Source organism: Rhizopus delemar, genomic scaffold, assembly GCF_000149305.1.
Source record: "Rhizopus delemar RA 99-880 supercont3.11 genomic scaffold, whole genome shotgun sequence".
NCBI classification, from domain to species: domain Eukaryota; kingdom Fungi; phylum Mucoromycota; class Mucoromycetes; order Mucorales; family Rhizopodaceae; genus Rhizopus; species Rhizopus delemar.
In genome coordinates, this window is record NW_027137837.1 from 18,878 (window position 1) to 32,660 (window position 13,783).

At 35.3% G+C, this 13,783-nt stretch overlaps 7 protein-coding genes across 7 annotated transcripts; 6 read left to right on the plus strand and 1 right to left on the minus strand.

The window, feature by feature from the left end:
• Positions 1-363: 363 nt before the first annotated feature.
• On the plus strand, positions 364-1,239 carry RO3G_12670 (uncharacterized protein; the record flags this gene model as incomplete). The annotated part of the gene is made up of 2 exons (XM_067667254.1): positions 364-582; positions 697-1,239. The coding sequence occupies 2 exons, from the start codon at positions 364-366 to the stop codon at positions 1,237-1,239; spliced, it is 762 nt and encodes a 253-aa protein (XP_067523355.1).
• Positions 1,240-3,450: 2,211 nt separating this feature from the next.
• Positions 3,451-4,143, plus strand: RO3G_12671 (uncharacterized protein; the record flags this gene model as incomplete). Its single annotated transcript, XM_067667255.1, has 1 exon — positions 3,451-4,143. One exon carries the CDS (start codon positions 3,451-3,453, stop codon positions 4,141-4,143), a length of 693 nt encoding a protein of 230 aa, XP_067523356.1.
• A 380-nt stretch (positions 4,144-4,523) lies between these two features.
• Positions 4,524-5,546, plus strand: RO3G_12672 (uncharacterized protein; the record flags this gene model as incomplete). The annotated part of the gene is made up of 2 exons (XM_067667256.1): positions 4,524-4,998; positions 5,194-5,546. 2 exons carry the CDS (start codon positions 4,524-4,526, stop codon positions 5,544-5,546), a joined length of 828 nt encoding a protein of 275 aa, XP_067523357.1.
• A 243-nt stretch (positions 5,547-5,789) lies between these two features.
• RO3G_12673 (uncharacterized protein) lies at positions 5,790-9,950 on the plus strand (the record flags this gene model as incomplete). The annotated part of the gene is made up of 2 exons (XM_067667257.1): positions 5,790-6,612; positions 6,772-9,950. The coding sequence occupies 2 exons, from the start codon at positions 5,790-5,792 to the stop codon at positions 9,948-9,950; spliced, it is 4,002 nt and encodes a 1,333-aa protein (XP_067523358.1).
• A 1,045-nt stretch (positions 9,951-10,995) lies between these two features.
• Positions 10,996-11,869, plus strand: RO3G_12674 (uncharacterized protein; the record flags this gene model as incomplete). Its single annotated transcript, XM_067667258.1, has 5 exons — positions 10,996-11,014; positions 11,132-11,170; positions 11,207-11,422; positions 11,780-11,824; positions 11,862-11,869. The coding sequence occupies 5 exons, from the start codon at positions 10,996-10,998 to the stop codon at positions 11,867-11,869; spliced, it is 327 nt and encodes a 108-aa protein (XP_067523359.1).
• A 337-nt stretch (positions 11,870-12,206) lies between these two features.
• Positions 12,207-12,533, plus strand: RO3G_12675 (uncharacterized protein; the record flags this gene model as incomplete). The annotated part of the gene is made up of 1 exon (XM_067667259.1): positions 12,207-12,533. The coding sequence occupies one exon, from the start codon at positions 12,207-12,209 to the stop codon at positions 12,531-12,533; it is 327 nt and encodes a 108-aa protein (XP_067523360.1).
• An 893-nt stretch (positions 12,534-13,426) lies between these two features.
• Positions 13,427-13,759, minus strand: RO3G_12676 (uncharacterized protein; the record flags this gene model as incomplete). Its single annotated transcript, XM_067667260.1, has 1 exon — positions 13,427-13,759. One exon carries the CDS (start codon positions 13,757-13,759, stop codon positions 13,427-13,429), a length of 333 nt encoding a protein of 110 aa, XP_067523361.1.
• Between the last annotated feature and the right edge of the window lie 24 nt (positions 13,760-13,783).

Below are 13,783 nucleotides of genomic sequence, written 5' to 3' on the forward strand. Positions count from 1 at the left end.
CGACAGCTTTCGCATATAACATATAAAACGCTAGGGGTCTGGAATTATTTCCATATATAGTAAGACCAAATTGCGTCAAGCATATGCATTCGAACAATTTTTCCAACTCAATGCATTCTATAATAATGATATCGTTGCCGCTTCTGACATCACAAATACAGCATTACAAAATGATATAATTATGAAACAACGCTTTTGCTATTAATCGGAGCTTAAAATATATAAATAAGGCTGTGTTTTACGGTGTTTCCCTTCCATCTCGTACAGTCTATACGTCTTTATATCATGGTACATCCTTTATCTCGTAGCAAGCAAGAGAGCATCCGGTAGCTGTTGAAAAAGGGTTTATCATATTCAGAGATCATGGAACATGTTCCAGGAGTATTAATGTCCACTTTGAGCAAGCACAAGGGCTTGTATACACCGAAACGTACTCGAGGTCATGCTGGTAAAAAGACTACTATAAGCTCAACGACAAAGAATTACCTGAAGAGAGAGCTTGTAAATGGTTCACTTAAGACTGCAAAGAGCGTATGGCCATATTTAAACAGTATTGGTCACAAGATAGGCTATTTTGGTACAGTAAAAATGCTTCACAGTATGGGTTTCGATACCCAAATTAAGAAGAAAAAGCCTCTCCTCAAAAAATGTCACATGGAAGCTAGACTAAAGTGGGCTAAAGCTCACAAAGATTAGACAGAAGATGACTGGAGACGTATAGTGTTTTCTGATAAGACCAAGATTAATGTTTGGGGTTCAGATGGCTGTAAGTACTTTTGGAAACGACCTGGTGACAAATTGCAGCCTCATCATCTTGACCTTACAGTCAAAGGAGGAGCTGGCAGTGTGCTGCTTTGGGGTTGTATGACGTGGGATGGTCCTGGATATGGCTGCGCAATTGAGAATGGTACTATGAAAGCATCAGATTATGTTCATATCCTGTCAACTACACTGATGGACAGTCTGAAGTACTATGGTTACCAACAGGAATCTATTTATTTTCAACACGACAGTGATCCTAAGCACACATCAAAGCTTGCTCATGTTTGGTTTAAGGAAAATGGGTTAAAAGAAGAGCATACTTTCAGTTGGCCTGCTCAAAGTCCTGATTTGAATCCTATAGAGCATCTCTGGCACCATTTAAAGCTGAGGCTGAGCTTAGATGAAGATAGGGATAAAGGACTGCATGATCTCTGGTCTAGAATCGAGAAAGAATGTATTTCTTGTACCAAAGAGTAATGCCAAGCATATATCAAGAGTATGTCAGCTCGTTGTAGAGCAGTTATTAAAGCTAAAGGCGGTTATACACGATACTAAATAAAAGATGATTCAATTGGAAAAATTGTTCGAATGCATATGCTTGACGCAATTTGGTCTTACTATATATGGAAATAATTCCAGACCCCTAGCGTTTTATATGTTATATGCGAAAGCTGTCGCTTTTTAATGAGGTATCGTATGTTGTATAATGGTTTAAATAATCAAGGAAAAGGTAAAAACAAAGATCAAGAAACAGTTTGGGTACTTTTTGAGACTGATCTTTATTTCAGTTTAAGTTAAAGTAAAAATTATTCTAATTGAAGGCAGGTATTTATATCTTATTGAGTGAGTGGCTTGATATCTTCTATTGTTATCGTTCTTCTAATCTTCAGGTACTTTAGCAAGTGTTATCTATAATTATGATTATGAAAACTTTTCATTTGTTCTTTTGTATGTCTGTCATAGATTATCTTTTATTCTGGGAATTCCTCACTGATTTGAATAACGTTATTTTACGCGTTATTTCAATTATGTGAAAGATTAGCAATATTCCTGACATTGGATTGGATTTGGTTATTTTAGTTGATACGTCTTCTTATCAAAGAACTCTCATGAATACAATACATATTCTAAAAGAACATGTTTAATTGGAATTGATTGTATGATCTTATTTAAATAAACTTGTATTTTATTTTATTTTAATTATGATCTTGTATTAAGACTTATATTTATTAATGTCAACTACAATCAGTTACTGTTCTACAACATCGTACGTAGCTCTATCGTATCTGACTGCAGAGATACAAAGCAAAACGTATAAAATTGCAAAACATTCGAACAATTATTCCAACAACTGTAGTCCTTGACTACCCTTCGGATGCTTCTCTTTCGCCTTCTCGCTTGTCTTCTTGGTTGCGCAAGTATCGTCAAGACCAATTTGATGCCTTTCTCCAGTCAACGCCCCAAGTCTTGATTCGTGCTTGTCGTCCTCTTCTTCGGGTGGATCCCATCGGGAGTTAATCACAAATAAATAAATGTATAAGATTTAATATCAAGAAAATTAATTAATTAATCGATATTATTAAGTGAAATATTCATATATCTAATAAATTATACTGTAAGATATTATTAAAATTATGATAAAATTCAATATATATGTAAAAGAAATATAATTTATTTGTTTTTTCCATTTTATTTAAAACATTTTGGTTTACAAACTTCTTAAAGTGGATAAAACATAGCAATAAATTGATAATAGGTTGCTAGTCAATTATTTCTTTAAAATATACGTATAGGTCTTTTCTCAAACAATTTGCTACTATTATAAGCAACATAGTTGTTTTTTTTATTTTTTAATTATAATATAGAAAATTACTATTATTTATTTATGTATATAATATGTATAATACTATTTTGTATTAACTTTTATGTGTTAATTTCTTTTAAAAAATATTTATATCACATGATTAGGTATACATAATTTTATTTATAAAATTGAATTATACATAACATTAAAAGATATACTTTTCTATTAATATTGTGTTTTAAAACAAAATGGTTTTTGATGAATACCATAGTTCTTTAAATAAAAATGATATAAAAAAATATAAAAATTTATTACAAGATGAAATTGACAAATTGATTTTAAATGAATGGCAGTTTCTAAATGAAAATTGGAAAAAAAAACAAAATAACTATAAACATCGTACAGAATTAAAATATATAAAAGATATAGAAAATATTAAAAAAGAATTAGTAAATAAATTGGGATATACTTCGGTGTTTTTCTTTTTAACAAAATTATTGTCATGTTTTGACATGTCAATAAGATAACAGTCTTATCATTCTAAGCTAAATCTTTACAAATGAGTTTGAATAAGAATAGATCCTGATAATTACCAACTGCCCTGAACAGCCAAGTTTCACTTTCATCTCAACAGTTGATTATTTACATCAGTTTATAAAATTTTTCTTATACATGTCAAATCATATCGGTCGTAACTATCTCTTGTCATTTAATCTCAGGTCTTGCTCAAACTAATATAAATAGCCTTGGAATCTTTCTTTAATAAAAGTAATTCGACTTTAGAACTATTGTTCGGTCTCGTTAATTCTTCTTTTTCATATTTTAAATACTTAAAAACACCATTTTTTTTAACGAATTCTGAACTCTTAATCGCAAATACAAATATGGTTAAAGAAGATCAAACTCCTAGTCCTTTTACTCATGGTGAAACTGATACGTTTGAAACGAATATGGAAGAAATACCAAAGGCCATTGAAGATACTGAAATGACCAATGCTGAAGAAACCTCATCCCCTATGGCAACAAGTCATGTAGCAAGTGATGATAAGCCCGTTGATGCTGTTATGGGTTTAAGAGTTACTTTAGAGAACCTTAGACAGCAAATTGCTCACGCTGTGATATCTGGTGCCCCACAAGAACACCTCAAAGGGTTACAAGAGCGAGCAGTGACCATTAAGAACTGTATCATGTTTTTAGATGAAGCACAGGCTTTTTGCGTCTCTCCTTCTACGCCTACAGGTGAAGCGGTCCTTGGTCCTGGCAACCATTTAAACACTTCTTACCCTCGTTCCGCTCATGTCATCCCACCTGACCTTCCCATCTGGCAGTGGCAGGGTAATGTATGGAGAAAAGAAGCAGATGTGCACGATTCAGTGGAAGATTTACTGGATACTTTCGCTCTCATCGTTGAATCAAATGGGCTATCCATAGATTCTAGCTGGTCCCGATTAGTGCCTATCAAAATGAACAGGGATCAGCGATCATGGTTCAATGAAGTCCTTAAGGGTCGCAACTTGGTATGGTCTGAAGTCAGAAGTATCATAGTCAAAACATACGCTGCACAAGACGTACAGTAGCGGACAAAACTGGTGCACAAAAATTAAAATCAGCATTGAATCTCCGCTATATGTCTGCGACATTTGTGGCATATACCATCTGAAAGGCAGTCTAAAATATGCATTATGCTAGGTAAACCGGAACTGTGCCGGACATCCTTCAGGAATAAGGTCATTTTTAGTGATTTTTTGAATATTTCAATTTTCGCCAAAAATGTAGCACTTGTCTAGCCTTCTTTCAAATCTACCCATTTCTTTCTAGTTTGCTGTAAAATTTTATAATACACTAGTGCATTCCAATAGCTTTTAAAAAATATATAAACCCTTGCCTAATTTGTATCTCTCTATGAATTTCACTTCTTATTTTTACCCTATCCATTTTAACAAAGTACCAGCACTCTATGCCCAAAAAAGTCAGCAACGATAAAAGAGAAGCTGTGAAATCTGGAATACGCTCAGGTCGTACGACAATGGATATTTCTAGAACAACAGGAGTCTCTAAATGGACGATCAACAGGATAAGAAAGGAAGAAAAGAACATCAAGGCTCGTAACCGTGGTGGTCGACCGGTCGTAGTTAAAAAAATAACTAATGCAATCATCCGTCTAAAGTTTCGACAAGGACTCTTACGCACAGATTCTGATGCTCAGCTCTTTTTGAGGTCCTTAGGATACAGTATTAGCAAACGGTCGGTCAGAAGGCTTCTTAGAAAGATAGGCTTCAAGTCTGGAATTAAGAAGTACAAACCTTTCATCAGCTATACAAACCAGAAAAAGCGATTGAAGTGGTGTCGCGACAAAACATCATGGACTGTGGAGGACTGGAAGTCTGTGATCTTCAGCGATGAGACCAAAATCAATGTTTGGGGCGCCGATGGTATACGCTACTATTGGAAGCAAGTCGATCAACCTTGGCGATCCTTTCATGTTAATCAAACAATGAAGCATGGCGGCGGATCTGTTATGCTTTGGGGCTGTATTACATCTCGAGGACCAGGATAAGCTTGTCGAGTATATGATGGCACAATGAATTCAAAATTATACACCCATATTTTGTCTACTACGTATCAAGAAAGCCTAGCATATTATGGTTTGAAAAATTGTGATGTTTTGTTTCAACATGACAATGACCCAAAGCACAAGTCAAGGCATACCACTAACTGGTTATCTGATAATGGGATATCGGTATTAAAAGATTGGCCGCCACAAAGTCCCGATCTAAATCCTATTGAATATGTTTGGCGACAGTTAAAGTCAAAGCTGTCTCAATACGATACCACACCAAGAAGCATGGACGATCTCTGGAAAAGAATCGATAAAGAGTGGAACTCTTTTACTGAAAGTGATATGCAGCCATACTATGAAAGCATGCCAAAACGAATTGCTGCTGTTATCAAAAGACGAGGCAATTATACGAACTTTTAGGTTTTAATCACTTTTATGGTTTTTTTTAAAAATATCTATTCTTATAAATAAAGGCTTGGTTCTCCCTCATTTTTGGCAATGCAATGATTAAACTTTGCACAATTTGCAACATTTAGTACGCCTTCCATCTGATATAGTTTCATAGATATTGCAACTGTAATGAGCAAGTAATGGTAGCTTATAGCTGAAAAAAAGTTTTGTGCACCAGTTTTGTCCGCTACTGTAGCACAAGAGCTAGAGTATATGGACCAACTCTTGTCCCTTAAAATGGTTCCAGCAGAATCCATAGAAGCCTTCACTGATAGATTCCAAAGAATCCGCAGGGCAGCTAAGTGGGACGATGACATCAGGACTGCCTCCATATACAAACGAGCTTTACCAGCATTTTTGCGGCAAGAGGTCTCTCGCTCCTTGTTGAACCTAGGAAGAGATCAGCAAGACTCTGTCGCAAAAGTCGCTGCCAAGGCCAGGGTGGTACTGTCATCCAACTTGTGTTCTGAGGGTAGCCCATCACCTCGCCAAGACTCCGTCCCTGTCAAGTCTTTATCTATGTCTCTCGCATCAAATGGAACAGAGGCATCTAAGTACAACCCTAGGAACTCACATTTGTTGAGCAACTTACAGGGTATAACTAAGAAGTCCTCTTCCCCTGGTAACGTCAAAAATAAGTTCCATTGTGCCATCCATGGTCTGGCCAATCATCCTACAGACAAGTGCAACAAGTACAAGAATTTGTTGAGCCAAAGCTCCTCATCGGTGAGCCCTTCCCCCACTACCACCAATCCGCCAATGTCTTTTGTATCTGTTACCAAAAAATGCTTTCGTTGCTCTGGTAACGTTCCATGGTCCAGGGAACACGCTGCTATCTGCCCACGAGATAAGCCCTACCATGGTCCAAGTAAGGCCATCCGTTCCGCTCGCTTGGTTACTTCAAGTTCTAATGGTAGCAAGCTCAACCTCACCATCACTCCTCAAGCTAGGCCACAACAGGCATCTTCCAAGATGTCTAGCGGTGATAGCAACTTGATGGACGTAGATGACGAGGGTTATCCAGTCAACTATGATTGTAAGAAATTAACAAAACAGAATGAAGTATTTAAAAGTACTAACCATTCTTTAATTGTACCTATCACAATAGAGAACGTGAACACTATGGCCCTGGTTGATAGTGGTTCCTCCTTTAGCACGATAGACATCAATTTTGTTAATAAATATAATATTGCAGTTGATAGAAATGTATCTGGTTCCGTTATACTTGCTACAAGTGATAATGTTAGTAAACGTTTCGGTACAACCAAATTTCCATTAAGTGTTATTTACGGCGATAATGATAAAAATCTTATTCATACATCCCATTCTTTTGAAGTCCTTCCTCTTTCCTTGGATACTGAAGTTGTAATAGGATTAGATCTAATGCACAAGTTGAACATTCTTGTTACCAACTTAGCCATCAGACATCCTAATCTTGCACCAGTTATTGACAAAGAGATTACGGATGATACACCTGAACCTAACAAAGCTCCTTACGGTACACGTGAGCAACAAGTTCATTTCCATAATGCTATTAAACCATTTGTTGATCAAAATGCCTTAATACCAAAGAATTCATTCTGTACTGTACCCGAGTCAGTTATACGTTTAGATACTGTTAAAGGAAAAACCGCTTATCGTGCACCATATCGTACTCCTTTTAAATTACTACCAATCATGCGTGAATGTATTGACACTTGGTTAAAGGATGAAGTTATTGAACGTGCATCACCTAATTCGGATTGGAATTCTCCTTTAACATTGGCACCTAAGAAAGACTTGCTTGGTAATCTCACAGGACATCGACCCTGTCTCGATCCTCGCTTGTTAAATTCTATTCTCGTGTCAAACGATAGACATCCTATTCCAAAGATTGAAGAGATTTTCGATCAATTACAAGGATCAACTATCTTTACCACTCTTGATCTTCGACAAGCATTTCATCGATTCCAAATCTACGAACCTGATCGTGTTAAGACCACATTCACTTTTGAAGGTCAACAATACCAATTTAGAGGTTGTCCATTTGGATTGAAACATATTGCTTCCCGTTATCAGCGAGTGATTAATATTGTATTACGTGATTTACCTTATGCACAGGCTTTTGTTGATGATATCATCATATTTTCCAAGTCTTATGAGGAATACATCACACATGTGCAAAACATAATTCAGAGATTAACTAAAGTGAACTTGATCCTTAATCCAGACAAATGTCATTTTGCGCAGTCTACTGTTTACTTGCTTGGTTTCTGTGTTGATGCCAAAGGGTCTCGACTCGATCCTCGTAAAGTTACAAACGCTTTGACTTGGCCTAGACCTTCATCTGGAAAAGAGATTCAACGCTTTTTAGGACTGGTAAATTATTTTAGAAAATACTTGCCAAATATTTCTGAAGTCACTGCGCCTTTGGACAAATTACGTTTCGAAGGTAAACTTGATAAACTTTGGACATCTGAACAAGAAAGTGCTTTTGAAAAAATCAAGGCATTATTGTCTTCTGCGCCACTTCTTCATCATCCAGATTTAGAACAACCTTTTTACGTTGCTACTGATGCTAGTAACTATTCAATTGGTGCTGTTCTTTACCAAGTTATCAAAAATGAGACTCGATATATCGGTTTCATGGCACGCTCACTTTCTTCATCTGAAAAGAATTATTCTACCACTAAACGTGAGCTATTAGCAGTGATATTTGCACTAAAGAAGTTTCATCCATTTTTGTGGGGTAACCCATTCACCTTATACACTGATCACAAGGCCCTGACTTATCTCCACACTCAGCCTGTAGCTAACGCTATGATGATCAATTGGCTGGATACTATACTGGATTATAACTTCAAAATCATCCATCGACCTGGTATTCAAAATATTCTGCCAGATGCTTTGTCGCGTCTTTTTGAACCTGAAAAAACGCTGGAGGGGGATAATAAAACCATCAAAACAATTGTCACTTCACAAATTATCAATTCTAACGGATCAATTCTTACATCCAGAATGATGATGCCTGCTGACTTGATGACCCCAGCACCAGAAGACAGACAAAAGCTACTCATGGATACACACTTAGAAGGACACCGTGGAGCTCAAGCAATCGTAACAGCTTTACATAGCGATGGTATTCACTGGACAAAGCTCAAGGAAGATGCACTTGAAATAATACGTAGTTGTCCTGATTGCCAAAAATTCAATATCACAAAGCACGGATACAATCCCTTAACCTCAATCTATGCTGATGCACCTTGGGATCACATCTGTATCGACACAGCCGGACCTTTCCCTACTTCAGTACAAGGTAATCAATACATCCTTCTGGTAGTGGACGTCTTTACACGATATTGTGTACTCAAAGCCTTGCCCGATAAATCCTCTCTCACTATTGCACTTGCATTAAGGAGTATCTTATCGCTCTTTGGTCGACCAAAAATTATCCAAAGTGATAATGGTACTGAGTATGTCAATGAAATCGTCAGACTGTATGTTGAATCATCCGGTATTGATCATCGTCTCATATCAGCTTATCATCCCCGAGCTAACGGTATAGTTGAACGATGGGTTGGCAAAGCAAAAAATATTTTGCACAAAAGATTACAAGGCAGAACTGAGGATTGGGACTTGTATGTTGACAGTACCCAAGAAGCCCTCAACAATACACATACAGCTTTACACGGCACACGACCTTTCTCATTGATGTTCGCAAGACGTCCCAATGAAAACAAGGATTATAATAACGTGCTGGACAAAACTAAATCGCCTGAAACAATGAAACAGTTAGAAACTAGAATTAACGAGTTTAATGACACTGTCTTACCTGCTATTCGTAAAAAAATAAAAACTTCACAAGCTGCCTCTCGAGACAAGTTCAACCAAACTCACAGAATTCTAACCGATATCCCCACTGGTAGTCAAGTCACGCTCAAGAATGTAAACCGTGTTGCAAAAAGTGATCCCCTCTACGTTGGTAATTACACTGTCAAAAGAAAAACTCAAGGTGGTTCATACGTGTTGGTTGATGCAACTGGAGCACTCTTACCAAGAGATGTACCTCCATCGCAAATAAAGGTTATTTCCCAGGAAGTATCTTTATCCAATACTGATCAATCTGAATCATACGATGTTGAGGCAGTTTTACACCATAAGGGATCACCGGGTAATTACTTATATAAAGTTCGATGGAAAGGTTATGGAGAAGAAGATGACACTTGGGAACCGGCTAGTCATTTCCATGATTACAGACCGATCCAAAAGTATTGGTCACGTATAAGTGAACAAGAACCAGCGCGCGAGGTTCAACTTGTTCCTAAAAAAGATACAACCAAGAAAAGAAAAAACGTGCATCGCAATGTAACTAACTCTAAAAGAAACAGACGTTAACACATTGACCTTCTTCCACCCAACTTTCATTAACAATACATATATGTTACCAGCAAATAACGCAATTATAAAATATTTACAAGGATAGTAAAAAATGAATTTTTTCTCATGCCTTAATATTTTTCAATTTGCACATTTGTACGCAGTCACATTTACAGACAAACATCACTTTAGCAATAAATTCCTGTTCAGGGTTTATTATCGCCTAAATGCTTTGTTCCATTCTTGAACACTATACTTTATATGTTTATATAAAGAGCCACTATACGTTATATGACTTCACCCTACCAAGCACCTATTTCTTACAACAAATAGAGCTCATCTTGACATCTCAAACCTCATTTTGACATTCAGTTAAACAAACATCTTTTTACTTGCCACATTAATTCCAGAAAAGATAATTACAACCTGGAAGGGGGCAATGTCATGTTTTGACATGTCAATAAGATAACAGTATTATCATTCTAAGCTAAATCTTTACAAATGAGTTTGAATAAGAATAGATCCTGATAATTACCAACTGCCCTGAACAGCCAAGTTTCACTTTCATCTCAACAGTTGATTATTTACATCAGTTTATAAAATTTTTCTTATACATGTCAAATCATATCGGTCGTAACTATCCTTTGTCATCTAATCTCAGGTCTTGCTCAAACTAATATAAATAGCCTTGGAATCTTTCTTTAATAAAAGTAATTCGACTTTAGAACTATTGTTCGGTCTCGTTAATTCTTCTTTTTCATATTTTAAATACTTAAAAACACTTCAATTATATACAAATAAAGATTATCCTTCTCCTTATTTTGAAATAGAGAAAGGTTTATACTTAATTTATCATTTAGTTTCAGGTATAACAAGTAAAGATATGAAAAGAAATTTACCCTATGCTTCATTTTTTAAGTTTTATAAGGAATTCTGGATTACTAACTATGAACATTTAAACAAATATGTCGATTTATGCCTTAAAAATATGTTTTCAAATATTAAAATAAGAGTTTACTCTGCATTAATAAAAAATCCAATTAATTTTAAAAATATTACTCTAATGCTTGATGGACACGATAGTACTATAGAATATGACAAACCAGATATATCACAACAAAAAAGATGGTCTTACAAATTAAAATCAGCTGGATTAAGAACACAAGTTTTAACATATATTAATAATTTTATAATTTCAGTTTCCGAAAGTCTATTATGTGGAATTAGTAGTGATGGGGGTATGTTCCTAAATATGAAAATATATAATAAAATAGATAAAAGAGATGTTATAGCAGTTGATGGAGGTTATACTCTATTTATTAATCAATTTGAAAAATTTTGTGAAAATAAAAATATAAAATTAAATGATAATAATTTTTTCTATCCTATTAGAAAAGAACCTAATGAAGAATTAAATATAGAAGAAAAACATTTTAATGATGTTTTTGGTAGTTTTCGATCTGCTATAGAAAATGTATTTGGTGAATTAGGTAATACTTTTAAAAGATTTTCTAACAATAATGCAACATTAAAAACTGATGACTATAAATATATTAATTTACAATTAAAAGTAGCTTTTTTATTAAAAAATATAAAATTATTTACAGAAACATTTAACATTATAACACAAGACCACCACAAATTATGGTGTGAAAATAACTTTGAATTTCCTTCTGATGAAAAATTAATAGATATTGTATTAAATAACCAAATAAAACAAATGGAAAAAATAAAAATAATGACTGAATTACAAAATGATTTTTCAGATTTAAATACAGATGATAATATGATAATTGATGATGAAGAAACTAATGAAAATATAAGTATAAATAATAATGAAGATATAGATTTTCCAGAATATAATAACATAAACAAAAAGAAAAGAAAAAAAGGTAAAAGTAAAAGAAAAATAAATTTAAATTTAATTAGAGATATAAATAAAAACAATATTTTTTATGAGATTGAAAATATAATAGAACATAATTTAAATAAAGATGGTAATTATGAATTCTTAGTAAAGTGGAAAGATTATGATATATCAGAAAACTCCTGGGTTAATGAGAATGATTTTAATGAAAAAAATATTATTAAAGAATATTTTAATAAACAAAAAATAAAATATTAAATATAATAAAATAAATTTTAGAAATAAATATTAAATAATTAAACCTTTTACATTTCTAATTAACATTATTGAACAATTTATATGAATTAATCCCCATCCTCTACTTGCCTGCCTCCCGTGCTGACCGGTCTCGTCTTGTCAGATGGCGCATGGGTTGGATCCCAGGTAAGCCTTCTCCTTGCTCTTGTGGTTTTGGTAATACATCTCGAGCTCACTTGATGGTCTGCCCATTGGTTCCTTCTGCTCTCTGGTGCTGCTTACCTGTCCCTCCGACTAGTTTTGTGGGTCACCACATCGACTATGTCTTGAACTTGCTTCCTGTTGCTGCTTCTGCTCGATGTCCGCCCTACTGGTCCGCTCTTTGTCAGATCCTCTGTCATTTTGATAAGATCTGCCACCCCGACATCAAGTATAACTCTGCCACTCTGCCAGGTCAAGTCTGGATTGACAAGTCCTTTGCTACCAACGATCACTAGTGACCAGCGCTCTGATTCGCCCTCTGGCTTCTACCTCTCACTGCCAAACCATTTTAGCGCACGATGCGGAGGAGACCATGGTGTTGATGAGTAGCTCAGTAATTGGCGCCACCACAGACCCTTCCTCTTTTCTTTTTTCGCTCTTATGTGCTCTGTGAGTGTTTTTTGCTTCTTTATCTTTTTGTTTGTCCTGGAGTATGACTATCATGATCTTTATCGCTTGTCTATATACTCATTATAAATTAATAAAAGAAAATTTTCGTCTAAACCAAGAAGCCAGGTGTGGGTTGATAAGATACTGGCCGTTGGTGGAGTAAACTCGACTTGAGTTCGCAGCAAGAAATAATCAAGGTTAATCGCTGACCATACGACTGGATGGTGTACTCTTTAGTGAAGGAAGCATATTGTATGATGGTGAAGGAGGTGACGGGAAAGGAAACGATAAAAGAGGGAAAAGGAAAGACAAAAAAAAAGAGAAAGAAAAAGAGAAAATTATTTTACAAGAAGTGAGGTGTCCGTAGCGGTTCCGAAATGGGCTTCGATGGCTACGTCACAAAGTGATCCAGTTGGCTAGAATAATTTTTCTTAATTTGGATATTTTGTCTCTGAACCTACTGCTCCTCTACCTCTATCCCTAACCAAGCAACTCCTTATACACTACCTCAAAAAATTGTTCATTTTGAACCGCCTTTTACACATTTCGTACTGAATCTGCTTCGCATAATCCCCAATCAGCGCTCAGCACAAACCATTATGAAACACTGCTTCTCAGCTATTTACTACACTGTAAGCATATCACGTGCTATGCGTAAATGCTGGAAAATATCCAATCAAAAATCAAAATCAAAATGAACAATTTTTTGGGTTTTTGTCGACATTTTTTATTTTATTAGCTAATAATTAATCTCACCGCCCTTTTCTTTTAAAACAAGTTGTAGTCTTTGCGGCATGCTGCATACGAACTGCTCGCAGTATTCCTTTGTAATTTCATTGTACCAAATATCTGCAACCCGTTCAAATAGTTCTTTCATACTTAAGAGTGCAGTTTCATAAGCATACAGCCGGACTTTTAAGTAATTCCATAAATTCTCTATAGGATTTAAGTCGGGTGAATATGCTGTCCAATCCAGTAGCTGCACCTTGTTATCTACGAACCATTTTTGTGTTAGTCTAGATGTATGCTTTGGATTGTTATCATGTTGAAATATAATGTCATCCTTTGACATATCGTATTCTTCTAATGAAGAGAG